This window comes from Panthera leo, chromosome D4 (assembly GCF_018350215.1).
Source record: "Panthera leo isolate Ple1 chromosome D4, P.leo_Ple1_pat1.1, whole genome shotgun sequence".
Taxonomy (NCBI): Eukaryota; Metazoa; Chordata; class Mammalia; order Carnivora; family Felidae; genus Panthera; species Panthera leo.
In genome coordinates, this window is record NC_056691.1 from 59,863,531 (window position 1) to 59,878,992 (window position 15,462).

General features: G+C 39.9%; 1 protein-coding gene across 3 annotated transcripts in view; it reads left to right on the forward strand.

Annotated features, from left to right (window-relative positions):
• The window catches only part of TDRD7 (tudor domain containing 7), a 77,601-nt gene that overhangs the window by 49,922 nt on the left and 12,217 nt on the right, over positions 1 to 15,462 (forward strand). For all 3 annotated transcript variants that reach the window (XM_042912234.1, XM_042912232.1, XM_042912233.1), the window contains 5 exons: positions 1,012 to 1,198; positions 5,524 to 5,635; positions 7,297 to 7,499; positions 9,044 to 9,178; positions 10,990 to 11,076. In XM_042912234.1, the coding sequence (XP_042768168.1) occupies positions 1,012 to 1,198; positions 5,524 to 5,635; positions 7,297 to 7,499; positions 9,044 to 9,178; positions 10,990 to 11,076 (724 nt within the window). The remainder of the gene's footprint in view (positions 1 to 1,011; positions 1,199 to 5,523; positions 5,636 to 7,296; positions 7,500 to 9,043; positions 9,179 to 10,989; positions 11,077 to 15,462) is intronic.

Below are 15,462 nucleotides of genomic sequence, written 5' to 3' on the forward strand. Positions count from 1 at the left end.
TGTTAAGTTTCTCAGGATCCACGTAAGAGTGAAAACATATGGTATCTGTCTTTCTCTGTATGGCTTATTTCACTTAGCATGACACTCTCCAGTTCCATCCACGTTGCTACAAAGGGCCATATTTCGTTCTTTCTCATTGCCATGTAGTACTCCATTGTGTATATAAACCACAATTTCTTTATCCATTCATCAGTTGATGGACATTTAGGCTCTTTCTGGAAATAGTGTGTTTTAATAATCAACTGGGACGAGGTGACTGTAGTTTTAACAGCAGAAAATTGTAGAAGGAGATAGGCCATATCCTGAAAAAGCCTTCTCAGAAAGCATACAATTTAAGAGAGATTTAGCTAGAAGATATCATCTCTTTAAGGGTATCAGAGCTCAATGTTTTGTTGTAATTTGTTTAAACTTGTCCAGTAAGCTGGGGAGATGGGTTGTCACATGGTTGTGTTTAGTGCATTTAAGCCTTTGTTTTTCTCTCTTAAAATTTCGTTGGTTTTCAGGGCTTGAGTCTTGTTCAAACCCAGCCTTAAGGCAAAACCACCAACTGGATTCTCTTCTCAGTAATCCACAAAGATTTCCAGCAGCCTTAGTAAAAAAATCTTAAATAGACTCTTGCTAATCTGGCCTGCACTGGTGTCTCCATTTTCTACCATATTTTCCTCTCTTCCCTTCCCTTGAATCTTTTCTCAGCCTCACCCTCACCGAAGTTTCCCTGACCACTTACTGTTACATCCTCCAGCTGTCTGGATTGTTGTCAAGCATTTGATCTGGTGTGTTCGGCCCTGGTGTTGTTTTACATGAGCCCCATAATATTATACTTTCCTTTATCAAGACAGAAATGTTTACTAAATACGTGTTCTCCTACCCATTGACATAATCCATGTCTGAGACTGGAAAGATGGCAGTAGAAAAAAAATGAGAGTGTCATTAGTGAATTCCTAGTGAATTCCTGTCATTTTCCTCCTTCTGGGTTGCTTCATTTGTGGTCTCTTCCTTTAACTAATTCAGGTATGTGGGCAAAGACTATTCTGCTGCTCAGGAATTAATGGAAGATGAGATGAAGGAGTATTACAGTAAGAACCCCAAGATCACACCAGTCCAGACTGTGCATGTCGGGCAGTTACTGGCTGTAAATGCTGAGGAGGATGCTTGGTTACGGGCACAGATCATCTCGATGGATGAAAACAAAATAAAGGCAAGCACTGTTTACTTTGTCATAGCTTTATGAAGAGGCACACATTATTTTTCAAACGTAGGTGTTCCTTCTAATATTGTGTCCTTCCTAACTCCATTTAGTTTTTTCCAGAAGTTGACAAGATAATATCTGTAAAAGATTATCCCTATCAGCTTTTAAGTCCGTGGTAGTCATATGATCTCAGAGTTTGAGTTTAAAAAAAAAAGAAAAAAAAAAGTCTTCTCCATGGCAGTATTCATAACCCATGATATAATCAGGAAAGGGTCTTTATTTCCATTCTCAGGAGAGACATAATAATTACTGATCAAAGCTCTGTGGGATTCCTATCAAGATCAGCACTTTGGAGTAAGGGAAGCAATACAGACTAGAGGACGTGACATCCCCCCTCTCCCCTCTTATGCAGCCAGCCGAGGACCCCAAACAGGACTCAGGTTGTGCCCCGAGAGCTGTCTGAGTGTTGCACTCTCCGTCCTCTTGGAGAAGTCAGAGGACTCTTTGGCCTGTCTCTTGCATCAGCAGGCTCTAAGACTTCCAGACTTGGCCATGTTCTTGGCTGTCAACCTCTGCCCCATGGCCTCTTCTTTCCTTCAGTGCAGAGATGGAGAATGAGAAGTCTCTTACTCTCAAGGCATGGTTTTGTCTGGGTTTTGCAAGCAGGGAAATATACTTCTATTTCTGCAGCCTCTGTTCCATAATTTGAAACCTATTTAATTATGGTGTTGTCAGTCCCTGGCAAATAACCTTTGTGTGTCACTGAGTGCAGATACTGCTCACTGAACCTGGGCTTAGGTCCATCAGATACTCTGCCCTGAAATCCCTGGCCCCAGGCACAGGGTCAGGAGGGTCAGAAAGGGTACTTGCTCTTTCTTACCCAGATGGTTCAATACAAGAGGCCCTGGCCCTCTATGGAAGCAAGCTCACCCTAACCACTGAGCCACCCTTAGCCACTCACAGAGAAATTTAGGAAATTCTTTAACTAAATCTACAAAGATACAGTTTTTAAGCAATTTGGCCTGACTATAAAAATCTGAAAATTGGAATGGTTTGGCAGTTCCTTAGAAAGTTATTACACTTACCATCTGACCCCTAAGTCTTTACACAAGAGAAGTGAAAATATAGGTCCACCAAAAGGCTTGGACACAAGTTTGGAGCAGCTTTATTATTACTAGTCCCAAATGGGAAACAACCCAAATGCTTACCAATAGGTAAATGTATAAGCAAATTGTAGTATATTCATAGAATGGAATACTAGTCAACAACAAAAAAAAGGCATGAACTACTGAAAAGAGTCACATGTTTAAAACTCATGAACTGTAAGAGCAGTCAGATACAAAAGAGCTATCCTGTCTGATTCCAGATAAGTGATGGCTAAGAACAGCTAAAAATTCATCTATAGTGATAGAAATCAGATCAATGGTTGCCTGTGACAGGAGGTGGAGGGGGCTTAATTGGAAGGGGGTAAGGGGGAATTTTTGAAGTGGTGGATGTGGTCTGTATCTTGATTATCGTGGTCATTGTATGGATATATACATTTATCACAGCTCATCAAACTGTATACTTTAAATGGGCATTTTTCATTCAATGTAAATTATATGTGGATAAAGTTTGGGGAAAAAAAATCTGGAACACGTTAAGGACCAAGCAGAGAACTGGGCCAGTGGGAAGCACAGTGTGATTAGCGGCTTGGGTCTTAGTCCTGCCTCTGCCTGGGAATAGTCATGTGCCCCTGGTCAAGTCCCTCCATCCCCTTATCTGTATCTCAGATGCCCTTCCCTGCATAAAAACACTCTGATCTTGTGACGCTGTCTTCAACTGGAACCTCCTCTGGGAAAGAAAACCTTTCACAGAATCTTAAGATTGGCTAAAGAAGAAGTAAAAACCAAAAGGGCAGTGTCATGAAAGCCAGAAGAAGAAAGTATCCCATCGGGGAGAGATCACCAGCTGTGGCATCGGATTGCTAAGAGCCGTGGCTGGTGTTGGGGGTGAAGGGGGCATCTCAGTATGTTATACGGTCTCATAAGCTCTTAGACTGCATTCCATGGAACAATTCTGTTCTGAGCTTGTTCCCCTCAACCCCGTGAAGCAGACAGACATGCAGTTCTCCTTTTCTCTGGAGAAACCCCCGCTACTTAGCAAGTCTGTTTCTCTTGAGCTGTGCTGTGCCTGGAAACGAATACAATTCCCTCCTTGCTTTCCACTTGTCAATCTTTGATGAGTGTGGGAAACAGGAGTATGAAGTCATGCCCTGAAGTGGGTGCTGGATCGGGCCCAACCCAGACCGGCATCCCAAGGATGTCTGATTATCACTCAGGTGGCGCGGTGAGATCTACGGCCACTTGATGGTGCCAGAGAACCAGGAACTGACTGCGGCTCCGCTCCAGGCCTGGGCTGCTTGTGCTGATCCCAGGGCATTAGGGAGAGAAACTCCACTCAGCAGCGCAGGGCAGAGTACGGTGTGAGTCAAACTCACAACCCACGAGCAAGTGTTTTGTACACCGCTGCTGCCATACAAATGCACAGTGTTTGATTCAGAAAGAAAGAAAGGAAAGAGAACAAGCTCCAAACGTTACGGAAATCCTTTGAAGATTTTGGAGCAGTTATTCTTTAGTCTTTTGATGCTAGGAATACAGACTGAATTTCCCTGGAATGATGATTATGTCCTACTGATATTATGTCCTATTGGTAGACCGTGTTCTCTGCATTCTAGGTCTGGGAAGAGCAGAGTCCAAGTTGTAGGTAGTGATAGCTATTAAAGGAAACAAGTGTTGCCTGACTCCTGAGGCTTATGGGAAAGAAGAACAGGTGCTGCTTTGGGACTGGAGTAAAGGGCCCGGACGCCTAAATGGCTGCGCCACAGATCTCGGCCTACAGGAGCCCTGAATCAAGATAGGGACTCTGGGAGATGATTATCTCCATCATGACATACAGGCCCCACAGACCCACTTATCAGGTGGTCTGGAAAGGTATTTGCAGTCTCTGCATCTCTTCTTTTTTTCATTTGATTCCCTGCTGGGGAGAATTTCTGTTTTGTCTGTTTAGTACCAGAATCTAGGTACTAAGAAGCTGGCCTTTGGGCTTAATTTTTCTACAGAAAGTGAAAGCACCTGGCTCTCTGCTACATGGTATTTCTTAGTGGTGCCTTCGCTCTGGTTTTTGTTTTGTTTGAATAGCTGTCATCTGTTTTAATTAGAGAAGCATACAGGTTTTTAATGCTTTCCCTCAGATTATTAGTTATCGTTCTATAGTTATCATTCTAAACCACAGCTCATTATTTCTAGTTTTATTTTATGGTTTTAAATTTTTAAAATGCTTTTATTTTTGAGAGAGAGAGAGAGAGAGAGAGAGAGAGAGAGAGAGAACTCACATGAGTTGGGAAGGGGCAGATATAGAGGGAGACACAGAATCCGAAGCAGGCTCTAGGCTCCAAGCTGTCAGCACAGAGCCTGACATGGGGCTCGAACCCACAAACACTGAGATCATGACCTGAGGTCAGACACTTAACTGACTGAGCCACCCAGGCACTCCTAGATTTTATTTTTCTAAAAAAAAAAAAAAAAAAAAAGAAAGCTTTTTTTTAAATACATTTCTTCCCAATAGAAGATGTTGTTAATATTCCAGAGATAACATCCAAGCTCTCAGTGATCTGTGCTAATGGTGAGGAAGAGGCATGCAGGTTTCTGCAAACACAGAGCTCTGTCCAGCAGATTTGGGGCCTTTTGTTGAGCTGGCCAAAGGCCTAACCCAGCTTTGCTCCACTGGGAAGTACCTATTTTTACAGTGTAGAATTCCCTGTTATCTAGCCATAATGCCATTGTTGTCATCGACAGAAAGCATCTGGATCTCTCAAAGCACATAGCTGGGAGTAAGTAGTCACAAGTGCTATTTTGGGGATTTCAAATCTGATGAATACTCCTCTGAGGTGACACCCTCTCTAGATGCTCCCTAAGGATGTGCATCATTAGTGGAAGTACGGAAATCAAGACAGGAAGGGGCAGGGGCAGTCAGGGCTGTGGATCTGGACAGTTGTGCTGCTGAGGAGCTGGCAGCTACAAGGCATCTGACTGAGTTCAGTCTTACCTCGTTCTTCCTGTTGGCGAAGAGGAGTGAGGCCTGGAGTCTGGGGCCCTGGCTTCCCTGGTCCCAGCCCTAGCCTTTCCTTTCTGGACTAAGTCAGGGGCACCACCCCTGCCATTTTCCAGGAAGTCTAGAGCCACTGAACATGTTTTTAGGGAATAAATGGAACCAATCAAATGTGTCGGATGTTTTTTAAGAAGTGAGGATGAAGAATTTTATTTGAGCCTAAATGATGTTTTTCTTATCATTAGGTATGCTATGTTGACTATGGTTTTAGTGAAAATATTGAAAAGAGCAAAGCATACAAATTGAACCCAAAGTTCTGTTCACTCTCATTCCAAGCTACAAAGTGTAAGCTAGCAGGTAAGAGGAACTTTTTTAAAGCTCTCTCCATTTTGATACATTATTACCATTGTACCTTTGGGCAGTTAAATCCCAAAATGACCTAAGTATCTCAAGGTCTTATAATGAGTTATTTCTTGAAAGGTATAAATAAATTCATGTTTAATGTCTTTACAAGATGTGACCATTATCAATATGTTATAATGTTTTTATTATACTTTATTATGCGAATGTCTATTGGCCATCTTAAAGGTTTTGTTGTTGTTGTTCAAACTGCCCTAGCAATGCCAGCCAGAGGCCCTGTATCATGGGATTTGATTAGTTTGGATCCTGTTATTTGACCTGTTGGGAAGTGACTCTCCGCTTCTTCCCCACTGAGGTGGCCTCTGGCTACTGCTTGTTACCACCTAATGCACCTTCATGCACCCAAGCCCAAGTTCATCCTTCTCTGGCACAGTCCACATACCATTGTTCTTTTCTTTCCTCCTCTTGTGTGTGAGAGGGATGCTGTAGGAGTAACCTACAAGCATGGAGGACATAGTGGCCGTGTTAATATGAGGAAAGACACAGGAGTGTGTAAGCATCATGCCAGGAGAGCCTGAGCTAAATTCAGAAAGTGATCACAATTCTTCAATGAAAATTAGCCCTGTGAGAAATACCTCCTTCTCAGCCAGAAAGGGTTTTTATGCCAGTGGGGCTGGGTATGGCTCTGTCTGTGAGGTAAATCCCAAGTAGTTTTAGAAGCCTCTTACAACCCTGTGGGAGTTAGTTTTGAAAAGAACGTATCAGGAGCGTAGGACAAGATTCAGGATGCTGAGATGAGAGATTTGGTGAAAGCTGTGATGTTATGTGTCCGGAAGAGAGAACAAGAAGAGAGAGGTAGCTCACAGGGACTCTGAACTCGTGCTTATGAATTTCAAGGGGAAAATACAGAAATGGACCTCATGACACCATTGGGGAAATGATGAGCTAGTTTTAATTAGTTTAAAAGAATAACTTAGAGTTGTCATGTATATGTTACATAGAATTACAATTTTCAAAGAATTTAAAGAGTTAAGTAGACCACAGTGAAATTCACCTGATACCTATATTATGTTAAATACAATTTAATCTTTCTTTGATAAATCACAACGTTCTTTGGTATACTCAGAACCATCACGGTGTACTTAAGAAGAAATAAAGAAAGAAAATAATTGTATAAATTTCCAATAAATGCATGTTCATTTTATATGAAACAATTGTATATTCAATTAGAAAATTTTAAAGGTCAAGGGTAAATTTTTAGGAAAAACATTACAAATACATAACTGGCAGATATGACTGACTGATAGCTTCTTGTGTGTATTAGTCTTTTTGTTTTAAATATGTGTTGGTATATAAAGTGAAGTCCGTTTCTGCTAAGGTAGAAATTCTGATAGACCATCAACTTTTCTTTTTGTTGTAAGATTGCCTGCCTTTGTGTAATCATTCAAAAAGGTATTCTCACTACAATATATATATTTTAAAACCTAAGAATGGGTAATGTGAACAAGACTGTAAAACAAAGCTTCCCTAGAAAATTTATAAGGATTTGGTAGTAGATTCACTGTTACAGTAAGCAGCCCAAACAGTCCCATGCAGTCTATTTATCTTAAAATGATTCTGCTAATTAAGTAGAAATTAAAATAGTCAATATTTTTCAGGGTTGGAGGTTTTAAGTGATGATCCTGATTTAGTGAAGGTGGTTGAATCTTTAACTTGTGGAAAGATCTTTGCTGTGGAAATACTTGACAAAGCAGATATTCCGCTTGTTGTTCTGTACGACACCTCGGGAGAAGATGACGTCAATATTAATGCCACCTGCTTAAAGGCCATCTGCGACAAGTCTCTAGAGGTTCACCTTCAGGTAGCACTGTGACCACTCTAGTTGTCTGTCACACACACTGTAGGGAAGAAAGGTAGCGGAAAAGAATGGTATAAATTGTAGGCTAACAACTGATAGGGACAGGTTGCCTGTGTGTCAAGGGAGAAAAGGAGGGGGAGGGGGGTCACTGGAAGAGGGGAAAAGAAGGCCAAAACATAAATAGGAATTATTAGGAATTGGGTTTTTGTTTTATTTCCCAGTTTCTAGAGTAAAATTGTATTTTATAAGAAATTATTTTGCAAAGATAATAGAAGCGGATAATACAAAAGAACAGAAAGTTAGATAAGTAAAGATGTTTATTAAATTGTTAGCTTTTACAGTTTTAAAAGGTAAAAAACATAAATTTTCCACAAAGAAGGAAATCTTTAAATAAATTATAGAACAGCTACTCTAAAGAATAAGATGAGATGTTAAAAATGGTCATTTTATTTTTTTATTATATATTTATTTTTAAAAATATATATTTTTTATATTTATTTTATTTTATTTATGTTTATTATTAAATATATATAAGTATTTGTAAATATATATTATATATATAATATATAATATATTATATATATATAATTTATTGTCAAGTTAGCTAACATATAGTGTATATATACAGTGTGCTCTTGGTTTTGGGAGTAGATTTCCGTGATTCATCGCTTACATACAACACCCAGTACTCATCCCAACGAGTGCCCCCTCAATGCCCATCACCCATTTTATTTTATTTATTTATTTATTTTAACTTTATCCATTTTTGAGAGACAGAGCGTGAGTCGGGGAGGGGCAAAGAGAGAGGGAGACACAGAATCCAAAGCAGGCTCCAGGCTCTGAACTGTCAGCACAGAGTCCCATGAGGGGCTTGAACCCATGAACTGTGAGATCATGACCTGAGCCGAAGTCGAACGATTAACTGACTGAGCCACCCAGGCACCCCTGCCCATCACCCATTTTAAATGGTTTCCCATGGCAACATTGGGAAAACATTTGTTTAATAAGTAGAACAACAGTGAATTCTCTTTATATTATGATTTGACTAAAAGTTGGCCAAAATTAAGCCTTTGCTATGATTATAATTTTTAAAAATTACTAGCATTCATGCAGCCGATAAACACAGGTAGGAAAGTAGGCTGATAATGGGACTGATTTTGTGAGAGTTTTTTATTTTCATTTATGTTAATGTTGCAAAAAGTATTTTTTATGTAATAATTATTTTTCTAAATTAATAGGTAGAAAATAAACCAAAATGAAAGACACTTAGCCTTTCAGGCAATGAAATGTGGTAATTAATGTTTGCAAAATGTGTACTTTGTCCCTGAAACAATGATATCAGATATTCCTTTTGGAAAGAGAGGTCTCCAAATGAGGTTTTCACATTTAAGTTTCAAATTTCATTCTATCATCCTATCTATTCTCCTGCTTGCTTAAAAGATGTTAAAATGCAAAGACTTTTAATGCGATTATTTAGGTAGATACCCCTAAAGTAGGTAAGAGCTGTGCTCTAGTCTCAAGCTTCCTTGGTGTGTCCTTTGTTCCAGATTGATGCTATGTACACAAATGTCAGAGTGACTAATATTTGCTCTGATGGCACACTCTACTGCCAGGTGCCTTGTAAAGGTCTGAACAAGCTCAACGACCTTCTGCATAAGATAGAGGACTACTTCCATTGTAAGGTACGGCAGACTGACATCCACCTCGAAAATTCTCAGTTCCAAACAAGAATGGTCACCAAATGGTATAAGTGTAGTTTTTGAACAATTTGAGGTAGAAGCTGTAGAATGGTAGGTAAGAGTCTTGGACTGCAGAACTTAAAAAACAAAAAACTACTGGTTTCTGCATTACAAAATGAGGATAATAACAGTGTATATATCCATAGGATTGTTGTGAGGAGTAGCGGCCAAACTGCTTAGCACAGCGCCTGGCACAGAGTAAGGGCCCAGCGACTGGCAGGTTTGTTATTTACAAGGCACAGTTGATGATGCTACGGTGCGGCCGCTGTGACTTTGTGTGCTAGAGCCAGCTGACTCCCCTGCCTCGGGCAAAGACAAAACCATGGAATCTAGGAGGAGAAGAAAACTTCTAAAGTATCACTCCCCAAGCTCTTTATGGTCCATGAGAACCTAATGCCTTGGTAAATGTGGTTCTGTGTTTAAATTTATTAATAAGCTCCTTACCCTTTGATTCTAGTATTATTTTCTAAACCAGGATCTGAGGAGGTTTTTTTTTTTTTTTTTTGTTTTGTTTTTTTTTTTTTTTTTTGAGGAGGTTTTGTTTTAAAGTTCTAAGGTGATGTTCTTACCTCTCTTAGGGCGTTACAATTGTAATCCAGAATATGCTTGGTTTTGAGTGATTAAATCCTAATGCCATGTGGGTCCTGACCCTCTTGCCCTTAGAAGTGAACCCTTCCCTCCAACCTCCCAAGCACACCAAAGTGCCTCGTGGCTTCATTTGCAACATTGTAGTTTTGCTGTTTGGGTATTCGTTTGCCTTACACAGTGTAGGCTTCTTGAGGGCAGAGACAGAGCCTTGGCAGGTACTGGTAAGGACCTAATTCATTTAGGTACTACAGTATCTAATCAAGTATCCTACATAGAATAGGTATTCTAAAATATTTGTGCTGAATCGGGTTAGACTTGTATTCAGACTACAGCCTAGAACTGAGGCATCAGATCTGTAGCTTTGTCTCTTTCTGTATTACAGATGTCTTAGCTGTATCTCAGGGTCATTGCTTAAGTTTGGTTTGCTAATCTATCTTGGAGAAATCTAAGACATCTAGATAAGCTGACTCCAGTGACTCATTTGCATGCATGTGCTTATTATTCATGGTGGTGAAAAGTCCTCTCGATCGTCCCCAGTGCGCTGGTAACCCAAATGGAGACACTGCCTTTGGGGAGAGTACAAACATTCACCCTGAATGGAGGAGACCGTGACAGGTCCTCAGCTTCAAGCTACAGCAAAGGGGAGGATGAAGAGGCCTATGGTCGTGATTTATTGCCATTTCACTGGCACTGACACCCATATTTGTGTTGATAACATTTGTTTTGGAAGTAAAAATCTCGTCTTTGAATCTAAATGTTAAAAGTTGGCAGGAAGAGGCCTTCTGGACAGCTAGCCCAACCTCACTTTCATCCAGGCTCTTCTCCTCCTTTTTGGCAGATTCATCCTCCCTCTTCATGTTTAACTGATGGCACTCGTGCCTGGATGCATCATACTGACCTGCACACTTATGTTTGTAGACATTTTAACAGGTCTGATTTATGGGCCATGTGTGAGGAGGGAGAGTAGAAGATGCCATCAGTAATGTCTGAGAAATAAGGTAGAAATCCCATCACCCTCGTACACGCACTACAGCAGACTCCTCATGGGAAGCCTGGCGAAGTATGGGTGCCCCAGTGAGCCTGAGCCACAGTGATGTTTTTCTGGTGGTGTAGCAATACGCTCCTTGCTAAGAGTAATAAAAGTGTCACGCATTTCTGTTTTGTAGCACATGACCTCCGAGTACTTCGTTTCATTACCCTTCTGTGGGAAAGTCTGCCTCTTCCACTGCAAAGGAAAATGGTTACGAGTAGAGGTAAAAATCAGTCACTTCTTTTTTAAAGCTTATTGTGAAATATTTCAGATATACAAACAAGTTTTTTAAAAAATGGAAGAAGTACCCACATATTCATCACCACGGGAGAAATAAAACATGACCAACATGGTTGAGGCTCTATGCCTGCCTCCATTTCTTCTACTCCCACTCTGGAGGAGGGGAACTGCCCACTGAGTGTAATGTTTCTAATTCCTATGCCTTTTTATACTTTCACTGTATTTGCATTTATACGTACGAGCTTTTGCTATCTATATATTTTAATATAGAGGTAGTGGGAATACAGAAATGAAAATGTATATAGAATATTTATAGTAAAACTTAATAAAATCTAACACAAATGCTTAAAAAATATATGTAAATGGTAAAATGTATTGATGCTTCTGAAATATGTTTTTTTATTCATTCTGCGGGAGATTCATCCATGTTGATGTGTGCAGCTCTCGTTCATTTGTTTTCACTGCTGTTTGATTTAACGGTGTACGAATGTGCCAACGTTATCACTCCAGCACCCTGATCGTCGGTATTTAGATTTTTTCTAATTTTTTGTTATAAATGGAACCTCCTTTTATGAACCTTCCTGTGCACATCTCCCAGGGTACGTAGGAAGGAATGGAGTTTCTGGGTAGAGAGAATGCCTGTCTTCAGTTTCACTAGATATTGCTTCATTGTTCTCTAGAGTCACCATTCTGCTGAGGGTGTAGCCCTTTGAGAGTTCTGACTTCTTGGCAGGGGTTTGGGGGGGTGTCTCAGATCTTCCTTCCTGCCGAGGACAGCTTTGGCTTCAGTGTTTACATGCTCCTCTAATTCCAGTCTCTAATAATTATCTTATTTTCTTGCAAGCACAGTTACAAATTTGAAAAGAGGTTTGTTATATTTTATCATATATTTTCATATGTTTTTCAAAGGTGGGTTTTGGATTTTCGTTGTTGCTGTTTCTTTCCTTTTTTCTTTCTTTCTTCTATTTTTGATATCTAGTTTTCCCAATTGCTAAAGTGTCAAACTTGGGTTTGATTTTTTTTTTCCTTTTTTGTCTTTGTTTCAGAGGTTCTTAATCTAGATGCAAGAACCTCTACTTTAAGCAGTGGGGCGGGGGTTATGTGACTAAGAGTTGTATGTTTAGTTATAAACTTCAAAAACATAACTCATTCAAAAGAACATGGCATTTGAATTTTAAAGTTCTGTGCTGTTTATTGGACACCTGGGTGGCTCAGTTGGTTAAGCTTCAGACTTCAGCTCAGCTCATGATCTCACGGTTTGTGGGTTCGAGCCCTGCGTTGGGCTCTGTGCTGACAGCTCAGAGCCTGGAGCCTGCTTCAGATTCTGTGTCTCCCTCTCTGTCCCTCCCCCACTCACGTTTTGTCTATCTTTCTCTCAAAAATAATATAAATAAACATTTAAAAAAATTTTAGGAGCACCTGGGTGGCTCAGTCAGTTGAGTGTCCGACTTCAGCTCAGGTCATGATCTCTCTCACAGTTTGTGGGCTCGAGCCCCACATCGGGCTCTGTGCTGACAGATCAGAGCCTGGAGCCTGCTTCAGATTCTGTGTCTCCCTCTCTCTCTGCTCCTCCCCTGCTCACACGCTGTCTCTCTCTCAAAAATAAATAAAGATTTTTAAAAATTAAAAATTTTAAAGTTCTGTGCTGTTTAGTGTATTACGTATAAATGCACACATATTTGAAATAATTTCAGACTTTTAGAAAGTTGTAAAAATAGTCCCAAGAGTTCCCATATGCCTTTTACCCACTGTCTCCAGTTGTTAACGTCTTGGCATAGCCATTATCAGAACCAGCAAATCAACACTCATACAATATTATTAACTAATCTGCAGACTCTGTTGACATCCCAGATTGTCCTGCAAATATCTTCTTTCTGGTCCAGGATCCCAAGTTGTAATTAATTGTCATGCCTTCTTAGTTTCCTCCAATCTGGCAATTGCTCTGGCTTTCTTTGTTATTCACCTTTTGAATAGTAGCAGCATTTTTCAGACTATGTCACTGCTTGAGTTTCTTCATGTGTAGAATCAGGTTATGCGTTTTTGGCAAAATACCTTTTCATCATATGCTCAAATACTTGAGATAAATGTCTAGTATTATTTTTGTTTTACTATCAAACTGAGTTGTCTGCCTTGGAGGTAGCAAAAGTATTCATTCTCTTAGTGATACGTAGAAAGTTAAGGAAGAAAGAATGATTAATGAGAAGCAGATCCTGTGTTTAAATGATGTGTTTGTTCCCGACATTGTAACTCATCTAAGCTTAATTTAGTGCCTATACCTTCTGAACTTACTCCATACATCCAGCCAACTCTACTCAGTGGTCATCACTCTTCCTGTTTCCTTCAAACACATCCCAAGTGGTCTGCCTTCGCTTTCTATGGCACCTTCCAGCCAGTTCTCAGCCACGGCTGTTTGCTGCCTGTACTCCAACAGAGCACCAGGACCTCAGCTGCACAATCCAGCTAGAGTCTTCCAGGTCTTACCAGGCCTCTTGGCTGCATCTAACACTAACAGTGTCGAAACCCGAAGTACCCCTCTCGCTGTAGAGAGGCTACCATGGTATCAAATCCTCCTAATTTTCCTCATGATGTTCTAATGATTGCTTCTCCTGTTTTTTACCCCAACCTCCCCCACCCACCACACTCCACAGTGTCACTGTCAGTGCCCCCCAAGTCCTGTCCCAGCTCACTGTTCTTCTAGGCCTCTGCATCCTTCTAGGCAATGCTGTCTCATCGATTCAGTTACCAACTCTGTCCTCATGACTCCCCAGTTTGTTTTCCAGCCCTCGATGAGCTTCAGATTTATGCAAAAGCCAGCCTAATTGTCCATCTCGCATAGTCCTCAAGCTTTGCATGTCTGAAACCAAAATTATCTTTTCCCATCCTTATCTTCCTCCTATATCTGTATTTTGGTGGTATCTTTCTTCATGCAGCCACTGAGGCTGCTTCTTAAGAGTTATCTTGGATTCCTGAATCTTCCTCAGCCCCGGTGACATTTTGCATCTTTGTCATTTCTTGCCTAGATCACTGCAATACTATGGTTCCTCTGTCTTTACTCTTGTCTTCCTCCAGTCAAGCTCCATGCCACTAGAGCGAGTGACCCAAAATGTAAATAATAGCAAGCAATAATACTTCCAATGTTTAATGAGGCTTACTATTTCCCAGACACGAAATGTTTTTTTTTTTTATTTATTTTTATTTATTTATTTATTTATTTATTTATTTATTTATTTATGTTTTTTATTTATTTTTTTAAGTTTATTTATTTTGAGAGAGAGAGAGAGGGAGAGAGAGGGAAAGCACACGCATGAGCATGGGGAAGGGCAGAGAAAGAGGAGAGAGAGAGAGAGTTCTAGGCAGGTTTTGTGTGCTGTCAGCACAGACCCCAATGTGATGTGGGGCTTGATCCCTTGAATGGTGAGAACATGACCGGAGCCAAAATCAAGAGTCAGACGTTTAACCAACTGAGCCACCCAGGTGTCCTAAAATGTTTTTTGTTTTTTTTTTTATAAACATGACTGATCTGACTTAATCTTCACAAAACCCTATGATCCCATTCTTATTGATGAGGAAAGTCATTCAGCTAGAAAGTGAGAAGTGAGATTAAAACCAAATCCGTCTGATTTCAAAGCCCTCACCCAGTCTTACCACCAAAAATACATGGCCTCTTACAAAGCCAACCATCTCATTCTTCTCCTCAAGACTTGATATTGGCTTCTTCTCATCTGCAGGGTAAATCCGGTTCTTTAAGACATAATGTCTGGCTCTCCAAGACCTTACCTTGCCTTTACCTTTCTCTCAGCATCATCTCCTGCCTTGCCCTGCCTCTCTCTTTACATCCCAGCATAACCAAAATGCTTGTAGTTTCCACACATAAGAAATATAAATGTCTTGCTCATCCTTTTCCCCCTCTGTTTGAAATGTTTGGATTAGCCCCTAACTAGACTCCTACCAACCTGGTTTATTCCCATTCATCATGTAAGGCCCAGCTGAAATTGTGACATTTGTGAAATTTTAATTTATGAAAAAGGAAATACAAATGCCCAGTAAGTATGATTATTTCTTAAAAGAGCAAAAATTTATACAATTTAAATTATAAAGCCAAAGGGGTTATTAGATAAGTCATAACGTATCTGCATGATACAATTATGTAATATTAAAATGTTATAGAAGACTAATGACATGAAATATTTTTGAGACACTTAGTGAAAAGTAGCCAATTAGGAAATAGTATATACAAATAATGTTCTAGTTTTTGTAAATCTAATTCTCTATAAATGTATGGATTAAAGACTACAAGGATAATTACAATTGATTATAGATTATAAGTGATTTTTATATCATTCTTTGAAGTATCTAAATTTTCTATGAT